General features: G+C 49.7%; 1 protein-coding gene across 2 annotated transcripts in view; it reads right to left on the bottom strand.

The window, feature by feature from the left end:
- Positions 1–19,713: 19,713 nt before the first annotated feature.
- Positions 19,714–25,057, bottom strand: part of ABCB9 (ATP binding cassette subfamily B member 9) — a 47,914-nt gene continuing 42,570 nt past the window's right edge. For both annotated transcript variants that reach the window (XM_033220237.1, XM_033220236.1), the window contains one exon: positions 19,714–20,903. In XM_033220237.1, the coding sequence (XP_033076128.1) occupies positions 20,643–20,903 (261 nt within the window). In that variant the 3' untranslated portion in view covers positions 19,714–20,642. The remainder of the gene's footprint in view (positions 20,904–25,057) is intronic.

Here is a 25,057-nt window from a genome sequence, read left to right as displayed (position 1 = left end):
AGGCATGCAGCACCACGCCCGGCTAATTTTGTATTTTTAATAGAGACGGGGTTTCTCCATGTTGGTCAGGCTGGTCTCAAACTCCCAACCTCAGGTGATCCACCCACCTCAGCCTCCCAACATGCTGGGATTACAGGTGTGAGCCACCGCGCCCGGCCTGAAGGAAAGCTTCTTTACTGTCCCCTGAGGTTGGGGTCAGCAATATCCCTCAGTGGTTATCCAAATAAATGTTTAGCAATCAGCTACCTCTGGAAATACTTGGGAAAAGGTATTTCCCAGGTATTTATTTTCATGAATGCTTTCACCTTTATTTCTCTCAGTATATTCATGATATTGATATTTTGTACATAACAAGGTTAAGTGACTTGTGTATGTTCTATGTAAAACAGAGGCAGAACCAAGGCTAAAAAAGCACCTAGTCCAGCAACCAACTTGAGACGGGTCATAGGAAGTTCACCAACACCATGAATAAGAATTACTTACTCCAGGGGGATTCAGAAAATGAAGTAATCAGAAGGCTTTTTTTTTTTTTTTTTTTTTTGAGACAGAGTCTCACTCTGTCAGCCAGGCTGGTGTGCAGTGGCACGATCTCGGCTCACTGCAACCTCCGCCTCCTGGGTTCAAGCAATTCTGCCTCAGCCTCCTAAGTAGTTGGGATTATAGGTGTGTGCCACCACTCACAGCTAGTTTTTGTATTTTTAGTAGAGACCAGGCTGGTCTCGAACTCTTGACCTCAGATAATCCGCCCACCTTTGCCTCCCAAAGTGCTGGGATAATAGGCATGAGCCACCGCGCCTGGCCGAAGAAGACCTTTTATTTCCTGGGGGAAGAAAAAGAATCTGGGCCGGGTGGAGTGGCTCATGCCTGTAATCCCAGCACTTTGGGATGCTGAGGTGGGTGGATCACTTGAGGTCAGAAGTTTGAGACCAGCCTGCCCAACATAGCAACACCCTGTCTCTAAGATTAAAAAATTAAAATAAATAAAAAAATACAAAAGAACTATCTGGGAAAGAGTATTAATTTGTAGTACTGGCCGGGCGCGGTGGCTCAAGCCTGTAATCCCAGCACTTTGGGAGGCCGAGGTGGGCGGATCACAAGGTCAGGAGATCGAGACCATCCTGGCTAACACGGTGAACCCCGTCTCTACTAAAAATACAAAAACTAGCCAGGCGAGGTGGCGGGCGCCTGTAGTCCCAGCTACTCGGGAGGCTGAGGCAGGAGAATGGCGTGAACCCGGGAGGTGGAGCTTGCAGTGAGCTGAGATCTGGCCAGTGCACTCCAGCTAGGGTGACAGAGCAAGACCCCGTCTCAAAAAACAAAAAAAAAAAAAAAAAAAAAAAATTTGTAGTACTTACTACTTCCTGTGGTGTAAAAACTCCTACCATGGTTGATGCCAAATTACCAAGGAGCAGTCACAAAGGTGGAGTTTAGAAGACAAGAGTGGACTGGGCATGGTGGCTCCTGCCTGTAATCACAGCATTTTGGGAGGCCGAGGCAGGAAGATCATGTGAGCCCAGGAATTTGAGATCAGCCTGGCCAACATGGTAAAACCTCATCTCTACTAAAAATACAAAAACTAGCCAGGCATGGTGGCAGGCGTCTGCAGTCCCAGCTACTCCAGAGGCTGAGGCAGGAGAATCCCTTGAACCCGGGAGGCAGAAGTTGCAGTGAGCCGAGATGGCACCACTGCAGTCCAGCCTAGGGGTCAGAGCAAGACTCTGTCTCAAAAAAAAACAAAAACAAATTGACATTGGTGAACACTCCTAAGGGGCTCAGCATTTCCCCCAGGAGTGGAGACACTTGAGTAGAGAGAGACCTGGATGATGAGAGGGAGCTGGCCATGAGAATATTAGGGAAGGGGGTTCCAGGCAGAGCGAAGATCTGTGCACAGGCCCAGAGGTGGGGACAAGGTTGGCATGTTTGATGTAAAGAAAGAAGGTCATTGCGGCCATGCGCAGTGGCTCACGCCTGTAATCCCAGCTTTGGAAGGCTGAGGCGGGCAGATAACCTGTGGTCAGGAGTTTGAGACCAGCCTGGCCAACATGGCAAAACCCCATCTCTACCAAAAATACAAAAATTAGCTGGGCGTGGTGACACGCACCTGTAATCCCAGCTACTCGGGAAGCTGAGGCAGGAAAATCACTTGAACCCGGGAGGTGGAGGTTGCAGTGAGCCAAGATCATGCCACTGCACTCCAGCCTGGGCGACAAGAGTGAAACTCCGTCTCAAAAAAAAAAAAAAAGAAAAGAAAGAAAGAAGGCCATTGTGGTTGGAGTGTGGTGGGTGATGAGGAAGTAGCAGGAGACCAGGCTAGGGGTGGGAGTAGGGCCAGGCCACCAGGACCTGGGAGGTCAGCTTTACTCTTAGGGAAGAGAAAAGCTGTCAGAGGATCTGAGGCAGAGAAGTGAGAGGAACTGATCTATCGTTGTAAAGGTCTCCATGACTCCTCATGCTTCAGGTGTGGATGGTACATAGCTACTTTCTTCCAAAGGACACAGTCTGGGCCAGGCGCGGTGGCTCATGCCTGTAATCCCAGCACTTTGGGAGGCCAAGGCAGGCGGATCACCTGAGGTCAGGAGTTTGAGACCTGCCTGGCCAACATGGTGAAACCCCATCTCTACTAAAAATACAAAAATAGCCAGGTCTGATGGTGCATGCTTGTAGTCCCAGCTACTCGGGAGGCTGAGGCAGGAGAATCGCCAACACAATGAAACCCTGTCTTTACCAAAAATACAAAAATTAGCTGGGCGTGGTGACACGCACCTGTAATCCCAGCTACTCGGGAAGCTGAGGCAGGAAAATCACTTGAACCCGGGAGGTGGAGGTTGCAGTGAGCCAAGATCATGCCACTGCACTCCAGCCTGGGCGACAAGAGTGAAACTCCGTCTCAAAAAAAAAAAAAAAAAGAAAAGAAAGAAAGAAGGCCATTGTGGTTGGAGTGTGGTGGGTGATGAGGAAGTAGCAGGAGACCAGGCTAGGGGTGGGAGTAGGGCCAGGCCACCAGGACCTGGGAGGTCAGCTTTACTCTTAGGGAAGAGAAAAGCTGTCAGAGGATCTGAGGCAGAGAAGTGAGAGGAACTGATCTATCGTTGTAAAGGTCTCCATGACTCCTCATGCTTCAGGTGTGGATGGTACATAGCTACTTTCTTCCAAAGGACACAGTCTGGGCCAGGCGCGGTGGCTCATGCCTGTAATCCCAGCACTTTGGGAGGCCAAGGCAGGCGGATCACCTGAGGTCAGGAGTTTGAGACCTGCCTGGCCAACATGGTGAAACCCCATCTCTACTAAAAATACAAAAATAGCCAGGTCTGATGGTGCATGCTTGTAGTCCCAGCTACTCGGGAGGCTGAGGCAGGAGAATCGCCAACACAATGAAACCCTGTCTTTACCAAAAATACAAAAATTAGCTGGGCATGGTGGCGCACACCTGTAATCCTGGCTACTTGGGAGGCTGAGGCAGGAGAATTGCTTGAACCTGGGAGGTGGAGGTTGCAGTGAGCTGAGATCGTGCCACTGCACTTCAGCCTGGGCGACAGAATGGGATCCTGTCTCAAAAATAAATCATGTAGTGTAATGTAATGTAAATGTGGGATTGTAATGACGCAATGGATTTTTCTTGCCCCTTGCTCAGACAGAGCTGATTTACCAAGACAGAGGTATTGCCATAGAGAAGATGTTTAGAGGCCGGGCGCGGTGGCTCAAGCCTGTAATCCCAGCACTTTGGGAGGCCGAGACGGGTGGATCACGAGGTCAGGAGATCGAGACCATCCTGGCTAATACGGTGAAACCCCGTCTCTACTAAAAATACAAAAAACTAGCCGGGCGAGGTGGTGGGCATCTGTAGTCCCAGCTACTCAGGAGGCTGAGGCAGGAGAATGGCGTAAACCCGGGAGGCGGAGCTTGCAGTGAGCTGAGATCTGGCCACTGCACTCCAGCCTGGGCGAGAGCGAGACTCTGTCTCAAAAAAAAAAAAAAAAAGAGAAGATGTTTAGTAAACACACTGCCAATCAAGCGGAAGATGGGAGTTTACTATTCAAATCAGTTTCCCCAAAAATTTGGAGACTAGGGTTTTTTAAGTATAATATGGTGGGTAGAAAGCTAAGGAACCGGGAATGCTGACTGGTTGGGTCAGGAATGAAATCACAGGAGGTTCAAGCTGTCTTCTTGTCATCCTCAGCTCCTGGGTGGGATCACAAGACCAGTTGAGCCAGTTTACCAGTCTGGGTGGCGCCAATTGGTCCATCAGAATGTAGGGTCTAAGAAACACCACGAACACCAATCTTAGGCTTGACGATAGTGATGTTATCTCTAGGAGCAATTGGGGAGGTTATGAATCTTATGACTTCTGGCTACACAATTCCTGAACCATAATTTCTTTTTTTTTTCAGACGGGGTCTCGCTCTGTCACCCAGGCTGGAGTGCACTGACACAATCTCCGCTCACTGCAACCTCTACCTTCTGGGTTCAAGTGATTCTCATATCTCGGCCTCCCGAGTAACTGGGATTACAGGTGCACACCACCACACCTGGCTAATTTTTGTATTTTTAGTAGGGACAAGGTTTCACCATGTTGGCCAGGCTGGTCTCAAACTCCCAACCTCAAGTGATCCACCTGCCTCAGCCTCCCAAAGTGCTGAGATTACAGGCATGAGCCACAGTGCCTGGCTCTGAGTCATGATTTCTACCCTTGTGGCTAATTTGTTAGTTTTACAAGGGCAGTTTTGATCCCCAAGCAAGGAGGGGATTGTTTTGGGAAGGGCTATTTTCATCCTTGTTTTAAGATTAAACTAGCCGGGCGCGGTGGCTCAAGCCTGTAATCCCAGCACTTTGGGAGGCCGAGACGGGCGGATCACGAGGTCAGGAGATCGAGACCATCCTGGCTAACACGGTGAAACCCCGTCTCTACTAAAAATACAAAAACTAGCCGGGCGAGGTGGCGGGCGCCTATAGTCCCAGCTACTCGGGAGGCTGAGGCAGGAGAATGGCGTAAACCCGGGAGGCGGAGCTTGCAGTGAGCTGAGATCTGGCCACTGCACTCCAGTCCGGGCGACAGAGCGAGACTCTGCCTCAAAAAAAAAAAAAAGATTAAACTAAATTCCTCCCAAAGTTACTTTGGCCTATGCTCAGGAATGAACAAGAACAGCTTGGAGGTTGAAGCAAGATGGAGTCAGCTATGTTAGATTTTTTTTTTTAACTGTCATAATTTGGTAAAGGCAGTTTCAGGATCCTGGAACAGAACAGGACGTTGGGGAAAAACTAAGGAAATTGAATAAAATATAGACTTTAGTTAATAACACTGTGTTAATATTGGTTCATCAATTGTAACAAATGCAGCATACTAACATCAGATGCAAATAGCAAGGGAAAATGGCTGAGGGGTATGTGAGAATTCTCTGTACTATTTTCACAATTTTTCTGTGAAACTGTTCTAAAAAATAAAGTCGAATAAAGTCGATGTAAAAAAAAAAAAAAAGGCTGCCGTGTGCAGAATGAATTAGGAGAGCCGGGCAGCCCTGCAGGTGCTAAGTTAGCTTGGATTTGGGTGGGGCGAAGGGATCGGGAAATAGACTCCAACACAGGAAGTTGAGCCAATGCTCTGACAGGTCATGGAGAAAGGAAGGAGTCAGGTATGACACTGAGATTTTTCAATTTAAGCAACCAGCATACGGTGCCATTAACTCAGACTAAAAGGAAAACAAGTTTGGGAGAAAATCTTGAGGCTTGGTTTCCACCGTGATGAGTCTGAGATGAGTCAGAAAGGAGCCATCAGGCCAGGTGTGGTGGCTCATGCCTGTAATCCCAGCACTTTGGGAAGCCAAGGCAGGTGGATCATTTGAGGTCAGGAGTTTGAGACCAGCCTGGCCAACGGGGTGAAACCCCATCTCTACTAAAAATACAAAAATTAGCTGGGCATGGTAGCACATGCCTGTAATCCCAGCTACTTGCGTGGCTAAGGCATGAGAATTGCTTGAACCCAGGAGGCAGAAGTTGCAGTAAGCCGAGATTGCACCACTGCACTCCGGCCTGGGCGACAGAGCAAGACCCTGTCTCAAAAAAGAAAAGAAAAGAAAAGAAAAGCACCTACTATGAGCAGGGAGCACACCTGCTACATGATGACACAGGTACCAGCCTTTAAGAAATTCCTAGAATGGGCCGGGCGCAGTGGCTCAAGCCTGTAATCCCAGCACTTTGGGAGGCTGAGGCAGGTGGATCACGAGGTCAGGAGATTGAGACCATCCTGGCTAACAGTGAAACCCCGTCTCTACTAAAAAATACAAAAAATTAGCCGGGCGTGGTGGTGGGCACCTGTAGTCCCAGCTACTCGGGAGGCTGAGGCAGGAGAATGGCCAGAACCCAGGAGGCAGAGCTTGCAGTGAGCCGAGATCGCGCCATTGCACTCCAGCCTGGGCAGAAGAGCGAGACTCTATCTCAAAGAGGAAAAAAAAGAAAAAGAAATTCCTAGAATGTTTGAAGAGCAAACAACATGATAGAAAAGCCTATACAGGCCAAATAAATGAAGATGGAGGAGACCAGCTATGGTAGTGAGAAATCAGGGGAGACTGCCTGGAAGCTGTGGTGCATGAAGGATGTCCAATCCAGATGTCCCCAAAGCAGCCATCTTCCTGTTCCAGAGAAGCCCATCCTCAACCAGAGCCAGCACACATCAGTCACCACTACCGTCTCATGGCCTCCAGCCAGGCTCCAGTTTGAAAAGAATCTTCCCTTTCTTTAGGCCATTCATTGTCCAGAAAAGCCAGATCATTAAGGACCAGAGGTCAGGGAATTGTATCTGGCAGCTGACCAGGCCTTGTCAACACAGGGCCTTGGGCAGGGCTTGTGTAGCTGCCCTGAATTAGTTCTTCCCAGCCAGGGTGTGCCCAGCACAGACCTGGGTCCAGGGGAGGTAAAGGGTGGGCCTCTGTTGGATGTCTGTGTGGCCCTGTGCTGCTGCCCCAGGGCCCTTGCCGACCAGTGTTTTTTGCCGAATGCAGAGCAGAAAATTCCTTGAAGCATTTCTCAATGCATCCTCCACTCACAAGGTTTCTTCAGCTATAAATAACAGCAGCACATGCTGAATAAGGGTTGCAGAAGGTTCCGCAATGAGACCGTGGCTGCAGCCTCTGCAGGCAGCATTTCTTTATCTACAGAGTGGGGTGAGCCCAGGCCTGGCTGCCTGGGGTGTGGGGGGAGTCACCTCTCTTGGTCCTCATCCAGTACCTTCTCCACACTGAGCCCAGAGGATCAATCAGGTCACGCCCTGATCAGAACCCTTCAGTGTCCCCGGTTTTCATTAAATAAAAGTCAACCACCTCACCATAGCCCCAGGAGCTCTTGCCTTCCTGTCCCCTCCTCCTTCCTCCCTTGGGTGCCCCCCGCTCTGTCCCCTGGCTGTGTCCTGCTTGGCAGATGTCCCGCCTCTTGCTACCTCAAGGTCTTTGTACTTCACAATCCTTTGTGGGATCCATCTCCTCCCCTACTCATCTTTTTTTTCCTTAATGAGGTGAAATTCACATAACATGCACTTAACCTTTTTTTCCTTTTTATTTTTGAGACAGTCTCGCTCTGTCGCCCAGGCTGCAGTGCAGTGGTACAATCACGGCTCACTCCAGCCTCAAACTCCTGGGCCCAGCAGTCATTCCCCCTCAGCCTGTGAAGTAGCTGGGACTATAAGCACGGACGACCATGCACAACTCATATTTTATTTTTTGTAGAGATGGGGGTCTCCCTACGTTGCCCAGGCTGGTCTTGAACTCCTGGACTCAAGTGACCCTCCCACCTCAGCCTCCTAAAGTGCTGGGATTACAGGCATGAGCCATTGCACCTGGCCACTTACCAATTTTAAAGTATACAAATGCATTGGTATCAAATGTATTCACAATATTGTGCAAACACCAGGTCTCTCCAGCTTCCAAACTTTCTCATCACCCCATAAAAACACCTTGTAGCCAGCAAGCAGTCACTCCCCATTCCTCTCTCCCCATGCCCTGGTAACCTCTAATCTGCTTTCTGTCCCTGTAGATTTGCTTATTCTGAATATATCATGTAAAAAGAATCATACGGGCCGGGCGCGGTGGCTCAAGCCTGTAATCCCAGCACTTTGGGAGGCCGAGACGGGCGGATCACGAGGTCAGGAGATCGAGACCATCCTGGCTAACATGGTGAAACCCCGTCTCTACTAAAAAAATACAAAAAACAAAACAAACAAAAAAAAAATGCAAAACTAAAAAAAAAAGAAATAAAAGGTGAAGATTACCGTTTAGAGAATCCGATTGAGGGAGATGCAGGAATACTTTGTACATTTTTTGCAAATCTTATCTGAGTCTCAAATAATATATCCAAATAAAAATTTAAAAGAAAATAATGCCAATTATTGTATGGAGACTTTTAGAGATTTCAAATGAACATTACAATAAAAAAAAAAAAATACAAAAAACTAGCCGGGCGAGGTGGCAGGTGCCTGTAGTCCCAGCTACTCGGGAGGCTGAGGCAGGAGAATGGCATAAACCCGGGAGGCAGAGCTTGCAGTGAGCTGAGATCCGGCCACTGCACTCCAGCCTGGGTAACAGAGCGAGACTCCATCTCAAAAAAAAAAAAAAAAGAATCATACGATATGTGACCTTCCCCGCCTGGCATCTTTTATTTGCATAATGCTTCCAAGGACCATCTATATTGTAGTATGTACCAGTACTTCATTCCTTTCTATAGCTGAATCATACCCCATGGTATGCGCATACCACAGTTTACAGTTTATCCATTCATACATTGGATTGTTTGTACTTTTTGGCTTTATTTTATTATTTTTAGAGATGAGGTCTCACTGTCATCCAGGCTGGAGTGCAGTGGCACCATCACGGTTCGTTGCAGCCTCAACCTCCTTGACCTCAAAGGATCCTCCTGCCACAGCCATGCAAGTAGCTGGGACCACCGGTATGTGCTCCACGCCCGATTAATTTTTTAATTTTTGTAGCGATGGGGTCCCACTAGGTTGCCCAGGCTGTCCTCAAACTCCCGGCTTCAACCAATTCTCCCGCCTCAGCCTCCCAAAGTGCTGGGATTACAACTGTGGGCCACTGTGCCACTGAGCTTTTTGAGGAAGTGCCAGACTGTGGTCAGGATCATTCTTTCCTCTAGATACCCAAAGCTGGTACCTCCTCATCATTCAGGGCTCAGCTCCCATATCACCTCCCCAGACCACCCCGGCTCAAACAGTGTCCCTCTCCCAAATCACTCTCTTGTCTGCCACCATCTTTTCACCATCTGGGGTTTATTACCCAGTAGGATGTAGGTGATCTCAGACCTATTAGTCTCCACTGTGACCCACAGCCTATCACAGTGCCTGGTAAGTGGAGGTTCTCAATAAATGCTTGCTGAATGACTGATCTCAGGTAATAAAGGTAAAGAGCTGTAACAATGTGAGGCACTGTCACTGTCACCATGGGTCGCTGTTAGGACCTCCCCCGGGGTGACTCACCTGTTTATTTATTTATTTATTTTATCACTCTGTCGTCCAGGCTGGAGTTCAGAGGCACAATCTCGGCTCACTGCAGCCTCTGCCTCCCGGGTTCAAGTGATTCTCCTGCCTCAGCCTCCACACCCAGCTGATTTCCGTATTTTTAGTAGAGACAAGTTTTCACCGTGTTGGCCAGGCTGGTCTCAAATTCCTGATCTCAAGTGATCTGCCTGCCTCGGCCTCCCAAAGTGCTGGGATTACAGGCGTGAGCCACCACACCCGGCCAACTCACCTGTTTAAATGGTCAACCTCCTCCTCTCTGAGGAAAAAATAAAAACCAGGAAAGGGAAACCACTGGTGATGTTTCTTTCTCAGTCCTTTCCTGTTAGTGACTCAGCACAGGTATCACCTTTACTACCCCCAGCTCCTGAGGTGCAACAGGCAGCCCTTACTGACAACTGCAAAAGGAAAAAAAAAAAAAAAAGGCAACGGTGGAAAATGATTGGGGTGGAGATTAGATAAGCATATAAACCTGCTTATCTAGTCTAGGGAAAAGGTTAGGGGCTCCGGTCAGAGTTCAGGCTGCCTGTGTTCAGTTTCCAGTGCTGTGCCACTTCATTTTTGCAGGTTACTTAACCTCATTTTTTTTTTCTTGAAAAAAAAACGGGCCGGGCGCGGTGGCTCAAGCCTGTAATCCCAGCACTTTGGGAGGCCGAGGCGGGCAGATCACAAGGTCAGGAGATCGAGACCATCCTGGCTAACACGGTGAAACCCAGTCTCTACTAAAAAATACAAAAAAAAAAAAAAAACTAGCCGGGCGAGGTGGCGGGCGCCTGTAGTCCCAGCTACTCAGGAGGCTGAGGCAGGAGAATGGCATGAACCTGGGAGGCAGAGCTTGCAGTGAACTGAGATCTGGCCAGTGCACTCCAGCTTGGGTGACAGAGCGAGACTCCGTCTCAAAAAAAAAAAAAAAAAGAAAAAGAAAATAAAACGGCATTAACCATAGTAGCTGCTTCACAGATGTGTTGTGAGGATTAAAGGTGTTAAAGTCACATAAAGTGGGCCAGGCACAGTGGCTCATGCTTGTAATCCCAGTCCTTTGGGAGGCCAAGCTGGGAGGATCATTTGAGGTCAGGAGTTTGAGACCAGCTGGGTGACATGGTGAAACCCTGTTTCTACAAAAAAAAAAAAAAAAAAAAAAAAAAAAAAATTAGCCAGGCATGATGGCACATGCCTGTAGTCCCAGCTACTTGGGAGGGTGAGGTGGGAAGCTCACTGGAATGTGGGAGGCAGATGTTGCAGTGAGGCAACATCGTACCACTGCACTCCAGCCTGGGCAACAGAGTGAGACCTCTGTCTTCAAAAGACAAAAAAAAAAATCACATAAAGTGCATAGACTCATGTTTGCTGCACTGAAAATGTTTTATACCTGAATAGTTATCATCATCACCATCATCATCAATCCATCTCGGTTCTGATATCTGCAGGCTGGTCATTCAGATCAAACGAGATAATAAATACGCTAGCTAAACGTCAAAGGAAACATTGGGAGTCTGCTTAATGCTTCTGGATCATGCGATTTAAAATGGTTGGTTGGGCGTGATGGGGCACATCTGTAATCCCAGCACTTTGGGAGGCTGAAGCAGAAGGATCACTTGAAACTAGGAGTGTAAGACCAGACTGGGCAACATAACGACAACCCTGTCTCTACAGAAAATCTAAAAATTAGCCAGGCATGGTGGCACAGGCCTGTGGTCCCACCTATTTAGGAGCCTGAGGCAGGAGGATCACTTGAGCCCAGAAGTTCAAGGCTGAAGTGAACTATGATGGCACCACTGCACTCCAGGCTAGGCAACAGAGCAAGACCCTGTCTCTAAAAAATAACAATAATAAATAAATGCAATGGTTAATGTTATGTTATGTGTACTTTACCACAATTTAAAAAGCAAATATTGGCTGGGGACAGTGGCTCACGCCTGTAAACTTTGGGAGAGCAAGACAGGTGGATTACCTGAGGTCAGGAGTTTGCGACCAGCCTGGCCAACATGATGAAACCTCATCTCTATTAAAAATGCCAAAGTCAGGCTGGGCGTGGTGGCTCAAACCTGTAATCCCAGCACTTTGGGAGGCCGAGACGGGCGGATCACAAGGAGATCGAGACCATCCTGGCTAATACGGTGAAACCCCGTCTCTACTAAAAAAATACAAAAAACTAGCCGGGTGAGGTGGCGGGCGCCTGTAGTCCCAGCTACTCGGGAGGCTGAGGCGGGAGAATGGCGTGAACCCGGGAGGTGGAGCTTGCAGTGAGCTGAGATGCGGCCACTGCACTCCAGCCTGGGCGACAGAGCAAGACTCCGTCTCAAAAAAAAAAAAAAAAAGCCAAAGTCAGCTGGGTGTGGTGGCACGTGCCTGCAATCCCAGCTACTTGGGAGGCTGAGGCAGGAGAATCGCTTGAACGTGGGAGGCAGGGTTTGCAGTGAGCCGAGATTGTGCCCCAGCACTCTACCCTGGGAGACAGGGTGAGACTCCGTCTCAAAACAAAACAAAAAGCAAACATTAAAGAATTAACCTCCTTCTGACCTCCGTCTGCCATAACAAAAAATTTAAAAAATGTCCATATTATTATGTGAAATAGCAGCTCCTTACCTGGAGCCAGAAATAAATGGTCAGCAGCAAAGGCTGTGTCCAGAGTTTCTTCTCTGTGGAACTGTCTAGAATGCCAGGCCCCTGTTTCAGGCTGGGCTCAGGGAATAGAGGGAGCTAGGGAGGGAGGAGGTGGAGATGCCCGGCCGGCCGCTCAGGTCTGGGCCAGGTTCTCAGCCGGATGCACTGGCTTGCTGTTGGGTGGCTTAACAACTGCTATTTTCAGTCAACAGAAGTCAGAACAGCTGCTTTCCATTTCTCCCAGGAAGTCTTCCTGGGACACAGCAGCACTTATCATGCCACAGTTTGTTTAGTTTGTTTACAGTGTTCCCTCCCCAACCCCTGAAGAAAATTCTAGTATTCAGAAATGTACATAGAACAATATAACAAACACATGGTACCCACCGCTCAGGACCAGCCATTGCTAACGATTTCCTCTCTTTGCTTCGAGTCTTTTTTTTTTTTTTTTTTTAGAAATATGGACTAGATGGGTGCAGCGCACCAACATGGCACAAGTATACATACGTAACAAACCTGCACGTTATGCACATGTACCCTAGAACTTAAAGTATAATAATAAAAAAAAGAAATATGGACTTTATTTATTTATTTATTTATTTATTTTTTTTTTTTTGAGGCGGAGTCTCGCTCTGTCGCCCGGACTGGAGTGCAGTGGCCAGATCTCAGCTCACTGCAAGCTCCGCCTCCCGGGTTTACGCCATTCTCCTGCCTCAGGCGCCCGCCACCTCGCCCGGCTAGTTTGTTTTTTTGTATTTTTAGTAGAGACGGGGTTTCACCGTATTAGCCAGGATGGTCTCAATCTCCTGACCTCGTGATCCGCCCGTCTCGGCCTCCCAAAGTGCTGGGATTACAGGCTTGAGCCACCGCGCCCGGCCTGGACTTTATTTTTTTGAGATGGAGTCTCACTCTGTTGCCCAGGCTGGAGTGCAGTGGCACCATCTTGGCTCACTGCAACTTCCATCTCCCAGGTTCAAGTGATTCTCCTGCCTCAGCCTCCCGAGTAGTTGGGACTACAGGCATGTGCCACCGTGCCCAGCTAATTTTTGTATTTTTAGTAGAGACCGGTTATGCCGTGCTGGCCAAGATGGTCTCGAACTCCTGGCCTCAAGTATTCCACTCGCCTCAGCCTCCCCAAAGTGCTGGGATTACAGGTGTGAGCCACCGTGCCCCACCAAGTCTATTTTTATTCTTAAAGAAGTAAGGTATTGCATATATTCATACTTTTGTCTCCAATCCCCAAACTCCAACACGAACTGGTTGTGTAGCCTTCCAATGTATTATTATTTTATTATTTAGAGAGAAGGTCTGGCTCTATCATCCGGGCTGGAGTGCAGTGGCACAATTACGGGTTCACTGCAGCCTTGAACTCCTGGACTTAAGCGATTTTCCCACCTCAGCCTTTGGAGTAGCTGAGACTATAGGCACACGCCAGCACACCTGGCTAATTTTTCTTCTTCTTCTTCTTTTTTTTTTTTTAAGTTTTTAGTAGAGATGGGGTCTCACTATGTTGCCCAGGCTGGTCTTGAACTCCTAGACTCAAGTGATCCACCTGCCTCAGCCTCCCAAAGTACTAGGACTACAGTTGTGAGCCACAGTGCTTGGCAATTTTTTTTTTTTTCTTGAGACAGGGTCTCAGTCTGTGCCCAGGCTAGAGTGCAGTGGTGCAATCATGGCTCACTGCTGCCTCAACTTCCCAGGCTCAAGCAATCCTCCCGCTTCAGCCTCCTGAGTAGCTGAAACTACAGGCGTGCACCACTGTGTCCTGCCTTATGCCAAGACTTTTTTTTTTTTTTTGAGACGGAGTCTCGCTCTGTCGCCCAGGCTGGAGTGCAGTGGCGTGATCTCCACTCACTGCAAGCTCTGCCTCCCGGGTTCACACCATTCTCCTGCCTCAGCCTCCTGAGTAGCTGGGACTACAGGAGCCGCCACCTCGCCTGGCTTTTTTGTATTTTTAGTAGAGACAGGGTTTCACCGTGGTCTCGATCTCCTGACCTCATGATCCACCTGCCTTGGCCTCCCAAAGTGCTGGGATTACAGGCGTGAGCCACCGCGCCCGGCCACACCAATACTTCTTACTGGTTAATTCTTAAATTCTTAATTGTTAATCCCAGTGGAGCAATGGTCCTTAACTCAGGACCCCCTTACAGAGGAACTGTAAAATACCACGTTTCCCACAGATTGCATACAATGCTTTATGTGTATGGGCATTTTTCTAGGGAGAGTTTCTAGAATTTTCATAAATTTCCAAAGGGATTTATGACCCCAATAGTTCTGGAACAAAACCCTGAAGAGCCAGGGTCACTGGGCTTCGCCCTCCTCTGTGCTGTTTCTGTTTTCTCAGGTGTGGCTTTTGAACCTGCCAACACAGGGTGAAGTTGACACAGACCAGTCCAGTCGACAGGGGAGCCGCAGCAGACAGCAGGGGGCACGGGGAAGGGGCTCTGCCCCGCAAGCTTCTTTGTGCACATCTTCATCCTGAAGTCATCACCAGGGTCCCTGTGGGCTCCTAGGTCCCCAAGGCACCTCAGGGACCTCTCATGGCTCAGCAGCTGCTTCCGCCATTGACTTGGGCTGCTGTCTTCCTGGGATCGGGGTTGTCTTTAGCCCTGGCAAGTTGGAAACTGAAATACGCTCTCCAGACAAAGGCAACAGCAGTGAGTGTGGGCACCTGGGTTCCAGCCTCAGCCATTCTGCTGAATATATTTATAACCCCGCAGTCATTTCTTTTCTCTGGGCCTCAGTTTCCCTGTCTGTTAACTGAGGTGATTGGACTGTGTTCATTGTTTTCACACTATGTATGGTGTGTCCAAGAGTTCAGTCATCTCTTTCTTTTTCAAGTTTTGTAGAGACAGAGTCATGCTCTGTTGCCCAGGCTGGAGTGCAGTGGCACAATCGTAGCTCACGGCAGCCTCAAACTCGTGGACTCAAGCGATCCTCCCACTTAAGCCTCCTGAGTAGCTGGAATTACAGGCATGGGCCTCTAGGCTCAGCTCAAACATTTCTTTTTATTTGTTTTGTTTTTTTGAGACGGAGTCTCGCTCTGTCGCCCAGGCTGGAGTGCAGTGGCTGGATCTCAGCTCACTGCAAGCTCCACCGCCCGGGTTTACGCTATTCTCCTACCTCAGCCTCCCGAGTAGCTGGGACTACAGGCGCCCGCCACCTCGCCCGGCTAGTTTTTTGTATTTTTTAGTAGAGACGGGGTTTCACTGGGTTAGCCAGGATGGTCTTGATCTCCTGACCTCGTGATCCGCTCGCCTCGGCCTCCCAAAGTGCTGGGATTACAGGCTTGAGCCACTGCGCCCGGCCAGCTCAAACATTTCTTTAATGGCTGTTTACTGAGTACATACTATGTGTCAGCCACTGTTCTAGGCACTGGGGAATACAGCAGTGACCATGACAAAATCTAATATGGGAAAGAAACAATGACAGAGTAAACTAAGTTCGGGCACCAGGACTAAGCCAGTCCTGGAGCGCCGTGCTCCTCTTCATTCTCTCTCATCCCTGCTTGTTTCCTCGTCTGTCTCTCTGGCCAACTGTGCTGTCCCCAAAGCCCTCGACTGCAATGACTTTCTCCTGGTTTACCTAGCACACTGTGTGGGACAGTAGGAGGACAGTGACATTTGCTAAATTAATTGTAACAGAAAAAAGTCAGTTTTAAAAGTCATAACTCTCCACACCCACCAGGATGGTGACAATTTTATATTGTTTGTTTTTGAAACAGGGTCTCACTCTGTCACCCAGGCTGCAGTGCAGTGGCATGATATCAGCTCACCACAACCTCCACCTCCCGGGTTCCAGCAATCCTCCCACTGCAGCCTCATTAACAGCTGAGACCACAGGTGTGTGCCACCATGCCCGGCTAGTTTTTGAATTTTTTAGTAGAGATGAGGCTTCACCACGTTGCCCAAGCTGGTCTTGAACTCCTGGGCTCAAGCAATCTGCCTGCCTCAGCCTCCCAAAGTGCGAGCCACCATTCCCAGCCCTGGATGGTGATAAAAACAAAATCAAAACCAGAAAATAACAAGTGTTGGTGAGGACGTGGGGGAAATTACAACCCTTGTGGATTGTTGGTGGGAATGCAAAATGGTGCAGCTGCTGTGGAAGACAGTCTGGCAGTTCCTCAAAATGTTGAGCGTAGAGTTCTCATGGGACCCAGCAATTCCACTCCCAGGCATCTGCCCAAGAGAGGCAAAAGCAAACTCCCACAAAAAAACATGAATGTTGGGCCAGGTGCGGTGGCTCACACCTGTAATCCCAGCTACTCGGGAGGCTGAGGCAGGAGAATAGCGTGAACCTGGGAGGCGGAGCTTGCAATGAGCTGAGATCGCACCACTGCACTCCAGCCTGGGCGACAGAGTGAGACTCCCGTCAACAACAACAAAACATGAATGTTCCCAGCAGCACTATTCACAATAGTCCAAAGGTGGAAACAGCACAGATATCTACCAACGGATGAACGGATAAACAAAATGTGGCCCAGCCATGCAACAGGATATTATTCAGCCACAAAAAGGAATAACGTGCTGATTCATGCCACAGCATGGTTGGACCTTGCACACATGATGAGAGAAGCCAGACATGAAAGGCCACATAGTATAGGGTTCCATGTACACGAAAAGGCCAGAGGGGCCAATCTGCAGAGCCAGATGTTAGATTACTGGCGGCCAGGGGCTGTGTGGAGGAAGAATTGGGGAGTGGCTGTTAACGGGTATAGGGTTCTGTGTTAGGGTGATGAAAATGTCCTGGAACTGGATAATGATGATGGTTACACAACATCATAAATGTCCTAGATGTCACTAATGATAAGTTTTATATCATCTGCATGTTGCTGCAGTAAAAACAATTTTAAAAACATTAGGCTGGGCGCAGTGGCTCACACCTAAATCTCAGCACTTTGGGAGACTGAGGCAGGTGGGTTACTTGAAGTCAGGAGTTCAAGACCAGCCTGGCCAACATGGTGAAACACTGTCTCTACTAAAAATACAAAAAAATTAGCTGGGTATGGTAGCAGGTGCCTGTAGTCCCAGCTACTCAAAAGGCTGAGGCAGGATAATTGCTTGAACCAGGGAGGCAGAGGTTGCAGTGAGCTAAGATTGTGCCACTGCACTCCAGCCTGGATGACAGAGAGAGATCCTGTCTCAAAAACAAAACAAAACAAAACAAAAAAAAAACCCACCAAAATAAAACAAACAAAATAAAACATTATATCTCTGGCCGGGTGTGGTGGTTCACGCCTATAAGCTCAACACTTTGTGAGGCCAAGATGGGAGGATTGCTTGAGGCCAGCAGTTTGAGACCAGCCTGTTCAACAGAGCAAGGCCCTGTCTCTACAAAAAAAAAAAAAAAAGAATTAGCCGGGCATGGTGATGTGCACCTGTAGCCCCAGCTACTCTGAAGGCTGAGGTGGGAGGATCACTTGAGCCCAGAAGGTTGGGGCTATAGTGAGCCGTGATAGCACCTCTGCATTCCAGTCTGGGCAATAGAGCAAGAACCTGCCTCTAAAACAAACAAACAAACAAACAACAACAACAACACACTCCTATCTTAAATGTAATGTGGGACCCTGGAACAGAAAGAGGACATTAGTGAGAAAACTAGTGACACACAAATACAGCTTGCAGTTTCACTGATAGTGACATGCTCTGTTGGTTTCCTAGTTGTGACAAATGTTCCCCAGTACTGTGGGATTTTAAGACAAGAGGAAACTGTGAGGGGCGGGCCATAGGGAACTTTCTGTATTGTCTTGTGACTTTTCTGTAAATCTATAATTATTTCAAAATTAAACTTTTTTTTTTTTTTTGAGACAGAATCGCTCTGTCACCCAGGATGGAGTGTAGTGATGGCGATCTCGGCTCACTGAAACCTCTGCCTCCTGGATTCAAGCAATTCTCCTGCCTCAGCCTCCCGAGTAGCTGGGACTACAGGAGTGCACCACCACGCCTAGCTAATTTTTGTATTTTTAGTAGAGACAGGGTTTCACCATGTTGGCCAGGCTGGTCTTGAACTCCTGACCTCATGATCCACCCACTTTGGCCTCCCAAAGTGCTGGGATTACAGGCATGAGCCACCGTACCTGGCCTAAACATTACTTTTTAAAAACTCCTATGTACCTCCTAAAAAGAAGCTAGTTCGGTCTCTGGAAGGTTCTTTTGTCTGCCTATGGCACACTTTTGGGTGTGGGTTTACAAATCAAGGTGCTGGAGCCGACTCCATAGGAGAGGGAGAAGAATTTGGAATTCTCAGCCTGAAAGTGGAGGGATGAGAACAGACAGGCAGATGGGAGAGGAGCTTAGACTGGAACAGGGCTGGGCTCGGGCCAGCTGCTTGGGAGGGACTTTGCAGAACAGGAATATCTAACACTGACGCTGTAAACTAGAGACCCGCAGGCTGGAGAGCACCCCTACACCTGTGCTGTGTTGGTCCTTGGTTTTGTCAAAATAATTTGAGCCAATACATAAAAAACAGCTGATCTCACATGAAAATTGGAATTTCCAACTTCTCTGGAAACATCTGAAGATATGCTAAGTCTCTGAAAACTTAACCCCCTCTGCTTCCTAAAATCGAAAAGGAAGTCCTGAGGTTAACTTCAACCAAGGTTGCAAGTTCCCCTCTGTAGCAGGCTGAGTGGTGGCCCCAAAAGCTTCCCTTGTCAAACCCCTGAACCTGTAAAGTGACCATATTTGGAAAAAAGGGTCTTTGCAGATGCAGTTGAGTTAAGGACCTCTAGAGGAATTAGCCCGGACTATCTAGGTGGCCTCTAAATCCAATGCCAAGTGCTTTTATAAGAGAAAGGCAAGGCTGGCCCGGCATGGTGACTCACGCCTATAATCCCAGCACTTTGGGAGGCCGAGGTGGGCAGGTCATCTGAGTTCGAGACCAGCCTGGCCAACAAAGTGAAACCCGTCTTTACTAAAAATACAAAAATGAGCCAGGTGTGGTGATGGGTGCCTGTAGTCCCAGTTACTCAGGAGGCTGAGGCAGAAGAATTACTTGAACTTGGGAGGTGGAGGTTGTAGTAAGCCAAGATTGTGCCACTGCACTCCAGCCTGGGCGACAGAGCAAGACTCTGTCTCAAAAAAAAAAGAAAAAAAATGGAAATACTACTCTACCAGTTGGCACAGAGCCCTCCTCCTGTGACCCCGGACTTCTTCACAATTCAGCAAGGAAGAATAACCACCACAGGGCTCTTCCCGCGTCCGGGCCCAAACCTCCCTGCTGATTGAGCTGTCCTGCCGGGTAATATTTCTTTGCTGCACGGATTGGGGTGGGTGTTGGGTGCCTGGACCCCGATGGAAAAGAACAGGTGGCATTTGCTGGGCCTCAGTTCAGCTGTCACGGGAAGAACAGAGGCCCCTGGGATTTCGAGGCAATGTCTCTATTCCCCTGCACAATCCCCGTGGAGACAGGCAGACAGGAATGTCTGCACCAGAGACCCTGGGATGGGAGGAGTGCAGATGGGGCTCCCAGACACAGGAGGAGGCCCTGGACCACCCAAAGTCTCTCTGCAACTCCACCAGAGAGGGCTGAGAGGAGAGCTGTGGTCTGGTAGAAAAACCTAACTGGGCAATGAGGCAGTTGGCCCAAGGAGAAGTCAGAGGTTAGGGGTAAGAGGTAGTACACTTTATTGACTGGGTTCTCCCAACATGTTGCAACCTCTGGCAAAGTCAGACCCTGGGCTTTGCCACCATCCCATCCACCAAAGAGAGAAGAGAACACATCTCATGAACATCCACATGGCCTCCAGACAGCAGAGTGCAGGGGCAGGTGTGGGGAGGGAGGCTGCCAGCCAGGGGTGGGTGGACGAGGGGCGAAAGCGCCGGGTGCCGGGCTGGGGGCACCCCTGAGGCCCCGCCAGACCTGGCCAGCCCCTCACTCCCCCAGTTGAGGTTTAGTGTGGTTCACAGTGAGACTGGCTTAGATTGGCAGCGGGCGATGGTAGACAGATGCCCTCCACACTCCCCACCCGCCCTGGCCAGACTCACAGAGCTGGCAAGAGGGAGAGATGGAAAATCCCGTTCCCTGTGTCTCCCTCCGGGACAGGGAAGCCCCTTCTCTGGAGGGGTAAAGGGGAGAGGCCTAGTCTCTTGACATCCCCCAGGCTACTAAGTAAGGGCCATTCACTCCTGGCTCAGAAGTTTCTAGAACATCTTGGAAAATGTGCCCACCATTACTCCCAATTAGAAAAAGGTATTTGAAATTTAGGAGTTGACTGGGGTGCCTCAAACCAAGCAGTAAAAACCCTGGTAAGATCCAGGTTTAAAAAGGCAGCTCTACCTTTGCTTAGGAGGCTAGGGAGGTCTGTGAAGGTGTTGGCTCAGGGCAGCAGGGGTAGGGAGTGCCCTGGGAATGGGGCGGGGACCAGGGGCAAGATGCAGGAAGCGGTGATCCATGGGACATGGCAGGTCACCCTCCAGTGCTGGAGGCCTGGGCTTGGCGGGCAGCTGGGGGCCACCAGGGGCCTCCATGGGTACATCTGCCAGGCAGGCACTGGGGCCTCTGCCCCACCAGGAGAAGCAGGGGCCCCCCATCAGGCCTTATGACTGCCGTTAGCTGCAGGCTCCTTGTGGCCAGCTGTGAAATCCACGGTGGGCTGAAGCCCCAGCATCTGCCGCTGCACCAGCTTGGCATAGAGGCCACCCTGGGCCAGCAGCTGCTGGTGGGTGCCCTGCTGCACCACGCGGCCCTTGTCCAGCACCACAATGAGGTGCGCGTGCTCCACAGTGCTCAGCCGGTGCGCGATGATGAGTACCGTGTGCTTCTGCAGGTTGCCGTGGATGGCCTGCTGGATCTGCGGGGACAGTGGGGACCTGGCTTGCATGGCACGGACACCCCACCCGCAACCGCGCTCCATGCCACCACCTATGGGCTGAAGCTTAACCTCTTTGAGGCTCAGTTCATAAAGGATGGCCAGCTTCCTTGGTTTTTCTTAAAGGGAGACAGCTCAGGGCCAGACACAGGGAGGCACCTGGTGAATGAGGGATCAGCCCTGCCCTGGCCCTGCAGTCTTCTGGCCCTTCCCTTCCTCCGCCCTTTTTTTTTTTTTTTTTTTTTTTTTTTGACTAAGTCTTGCTGTCACCCAGACTGGAGTGCAGTGGTGTGATTTCAGCTCACTGCTACCTCTGCCTCGTGGGTTCAATTGATTCTCATGCCTCAGCCTCCCAAGTAGCTGGGGGATTACAGGTGCACGCCATCATGCCCAGCTAATTTTGTTTTGTATTTTTAGTAGAGGTGGGGTTTCGCTATGTTGGCCAAGCTGGTCTTGAACTCCTGACCTCGAGTGACCAGCCTCCCTCCTTTTTCTTTTCTTTTTGAGACAGGGTCTCTCTCTGTGGCCCAGGCTGGAGTCCAATGGCGTGATCACGGCTCACTGCATCCTCAACCTCCTGGCCTCAAGGAATCCTCCTGCCTCAGCCTTCCAAGTAGCTGGAACCACAGGCATGCACCATCATGCCCAGCTAATTTTTGTATTTTTTTGTAGAGATGGGTGTCCCACTATGTTACCCAGGCTGGTCTTGAACTCCTGGCCCCAAGCCATCCTCCCGCATTGGCCTCCTAAAGTGCCAGGATTATAGGTGTGAGCCACCACACCCAGCCTCTGTTTTTTTTTTAAACCTAAAACCGCTCTAAAAAATAAAGCCACTGGAAGCAGTGGCTCACACCTTTAATCCCAGCACTTTGGGAGGCCAAGGCAGGTGGATTCCTTGAGCTCAGGAGCTTGAGACCAGCATGGGCAACATGGTGAAACCCCATCTCTACAAAACATACAAAAATTTAGCTGTGTGTGGTGGCGTGCAGCTGTAGTCCCAGCTACTCAGGAGGCTGGGTGGTGGGAGGATCACTTGAGCCCGGGAGAACTGTGATTGTGCCACTGCATGCCAGCCTGGGTGACGGAGTGAGGCCCTGTCTCAAAACAAACAAAACCAACAACAACAAAAATAAAGCCTATTATTTTTTACAAACAATCCAAACTCCGTACTAGAGGCCGAGGAGTTTGCCTCCCTGCGACTTTGTCCTCACCCCTCTCCGTTCAATCCCCACCCACCAGCCACACTGACCTTAAGGCTTTGAACCTGCCAAGCTCATTCCCCACTCTGGGCCTGCACCTGCTGACCCTTCCTCTTGGCACGTTCCTACCTCCAGAACTCTCCACCACTGACTTCTTTTCTTTCATGTCTCAGCTCAGATGGCACCTGATGGCCTTGGTTCTAATGATGAGAACCACAGAACTCTTGGCACATGGTAACTCCATCCAAACTGCTGTGCCAAGTAACCAAACTCTAGTATGGCTTCTAGCAGCAGAAAGCCGTATCCCTGGGATGACCACAGCCCCCATTCAAGTGCCTGTGTGAGAAAGCTCAGCTTGGCAAGGAGAATTTGCTGTGTTTTAGTCAATACCTGCTGACTGGCCCCAACCTCTTTTTCTTGGAGTGTTTACTAAAAAGGGCTTACAACGGTGACTCCTTCCTCTGTCCCTCTGAGATGTGTATGTGATCTCCTGCATCTCAGAAGTGTCCCTCTTAAGGACCTGAAAGCCATGCCCTTGAAATGGACAGCTAGACACAGGTGGCCTCCTGGCTGTCCCCTGGGCTTGCTTTTATTTTTCCTGGGGGCCTCTGCCTGCTCCCCTCCCTACCCCCTCATTCTCCCTTTAAAATGCCTGTCACCACCAAATTGGGATGGCACACGGCTCCTTTCCCACTGTCAGGAGTCACTGCATAAAATCTGTTTCCATGACTTTTGCCGGTGCCCAGCTGTGCTCATCTTTGACAACGGTGTCCCCTCCCAGTCTCCTGGTGCCCCAAGACTGTTTCATTTGCTTTGTAGCACAGGCCACGGGGTAAATGCATGCTTGTTTTCTTTTTTTCTTTTGAGACGAAGTCTTGCTCTTTGCCCAGGCTGGAGTGCAGTGGTGTGATCTCGGCTCACTGCAAACTCCACCTCCTGGGTTCAAGCCATTCTCCTTCCTCAGCCTCCCAAGTAGCTGGGATTACAGGTGCCTGCCACCACACCCAGCTAATTTTTGTATTTTTTTGTAGAGATGGGTGTCCCACTATGTTACCCAGGCTGGTCTTGAACTCCTGGCCCCAAGCCATCCTCCCGCATTGGCCTCCTAAAGTGCCAGGATTATAGGTGTGAGCCACCACACCCAGCCTCTGTTTTTTTTTTAAACCTAAAACCGCTCTAAAAAATAAAGCCACTGGAAGCAGTGGCTCACACCTTTAATCCCAGCACTTTGGGAGGCCAAGGCAGGTGGATTCCTTGAGCTCAGGAGCTTGAGACCAGCATGGGCAACATGGTGAAACCCCATCTCTACAAAACATACAAAAATTTAGCTGTGTGTGGTGGCGTGCAGCTGTAGTCCCAGCTACTCAGGAGGCTGGGTGGTGGGAGGATCACTTGAGCCCGGGAGAACTGTGATTGTGCCACTGCATGCCAGCCTGGGTGACGGAGTGAGGCCCTGTCTCAAAACAAACAAAACCAACAACAACAAAAATAAAGCCTATTATTTTTTACAAACAATCCAAACTCCGTACTAGAGGCCGAGGAGTTTGCCTCCCTGCGACTTTGTCCTCACCCCTCTCCGTTCAATCCCCACCCACCAGCCACACTGACCTTAAGGCTTTGAACCTGCCAAGCTCATTCCCCACTCTGGGCCTGCACCTGCTGACCCTTCCTCTTGGCACGTTCCTACCTCCAGAACTCTCCACCACTGACTTCTTTTCTTTCATGTCTCAGCTCAGATGGCACCTGATGGCCTTGGTTCTAATGATGAGAACCACAGAACTCTTGGCACATGGTAACTCCATCCAAACTGCTGTGCCAAGTAACCAAACTCTAGTATGGCTTCTAGCAGCAGAAAGCCGTATCCCTGGGATGACCACAGCCCCCATTCAAGTGCCTGTGTGAGAAAGCTCAGCTTGGCAAGGAGAATTTGCTGTGTTTTAGTCAATACCTGCTGACTGGCCCCAACCTCTTTTTCTTGGAGTGTTTACTAAAAAGGGCTTACAACGGTGACTCCTTCCTCTGTCCCTCTGAGATGTGTATGTGATCTCCTGCATCTCAGAAGTGTCCCTCTTAAGGACCTGAAAGCCATGCCCTTGAAATGGACAGCTAGACACAGGTGGCCTCCTGGCTGTCCCCTGGGCTTGCTTTTATTTTTCCTGGGGGCCTCTGCCTGCTCCCCTCCCTACCCCCTCATTCTCCCTTTAAAATGCCTGTCACCACCAAATTGGGATGGCACACGGCTCCTTTCCCACTGTCAGGAGTCACTGCATAAAATCTGTTTCCATGACTTTTGCCGGTGCCCAGCTGTGCTCATCTTTGACAACGGTGTCCCCTCCCAGTCTCCTGGTGCCCCAAGACTGTTTCATTTGCTTTGTAGCACAGGCCACGGGGTAAATGCATGCTTGTTTTCTTTTTTTCTTTTGAGACGAAGTCTTGCTCTTTGCCCAGGCTGGAGTGCAGTGGTGTGATCTCGGCTCACTGCAAACTCCACCTCCTGGGTTCAAGCCATTCTCCTTCCTCAGCCTCCCAAGTAGCTGGGATTACAGGTGCCTGCCACCACACCCAGCTAATTTTTGTATTTTTAGTAGAGATGGGGTTTCACCATGTTGACCAGGCTAGTCTCGAACACTTGACCTCGTGATCTGCTGGTCTCGGCCTCCCGAAGTGCTGGGATTACAGGCGTGAGCCACCGCGCCTGGCATTCCTTTTCTTATCTGCCTTCCCCACTGGAATGGAAACACCGTGGGGACAAGGGTCTTGGTCTGGTCAGCCCACCACGATAACCCCAGCACGGTGCCTGGTGCCTGGAAAGAGCTCAGGAACTCTCTGTGTAATAAGGGCATCAATCCGCGGATAGACTGAGGTTGCTAGCCATCTCCAAATACATGACTGGGCCCACCTGACCAGTGAGAATGAAACGCACAGGGGAAGCACTAG

This window comes from Trachypithecus francoisi, unplaced genomic scaffold (genome assembly GCF_009764315.1).
Source record: "Trachypithecus francoisi isolate TF-2019V2 unplaced genomic scaffold, Tfra_2.0 Lachesis_group11, whole genome shotgun sequence".
NCBI classification, from domain to species: Eukaryota; Metazoa; Chordata; class Mammalia; order Primates; family Cercopithecidae; genus Trachypithecus; species Trachypithecus francoisi.
Note: the sequence above shows the minus strand (reverse complement) of the source record. Positions and strands in the feature narration are given on the sequence as shown.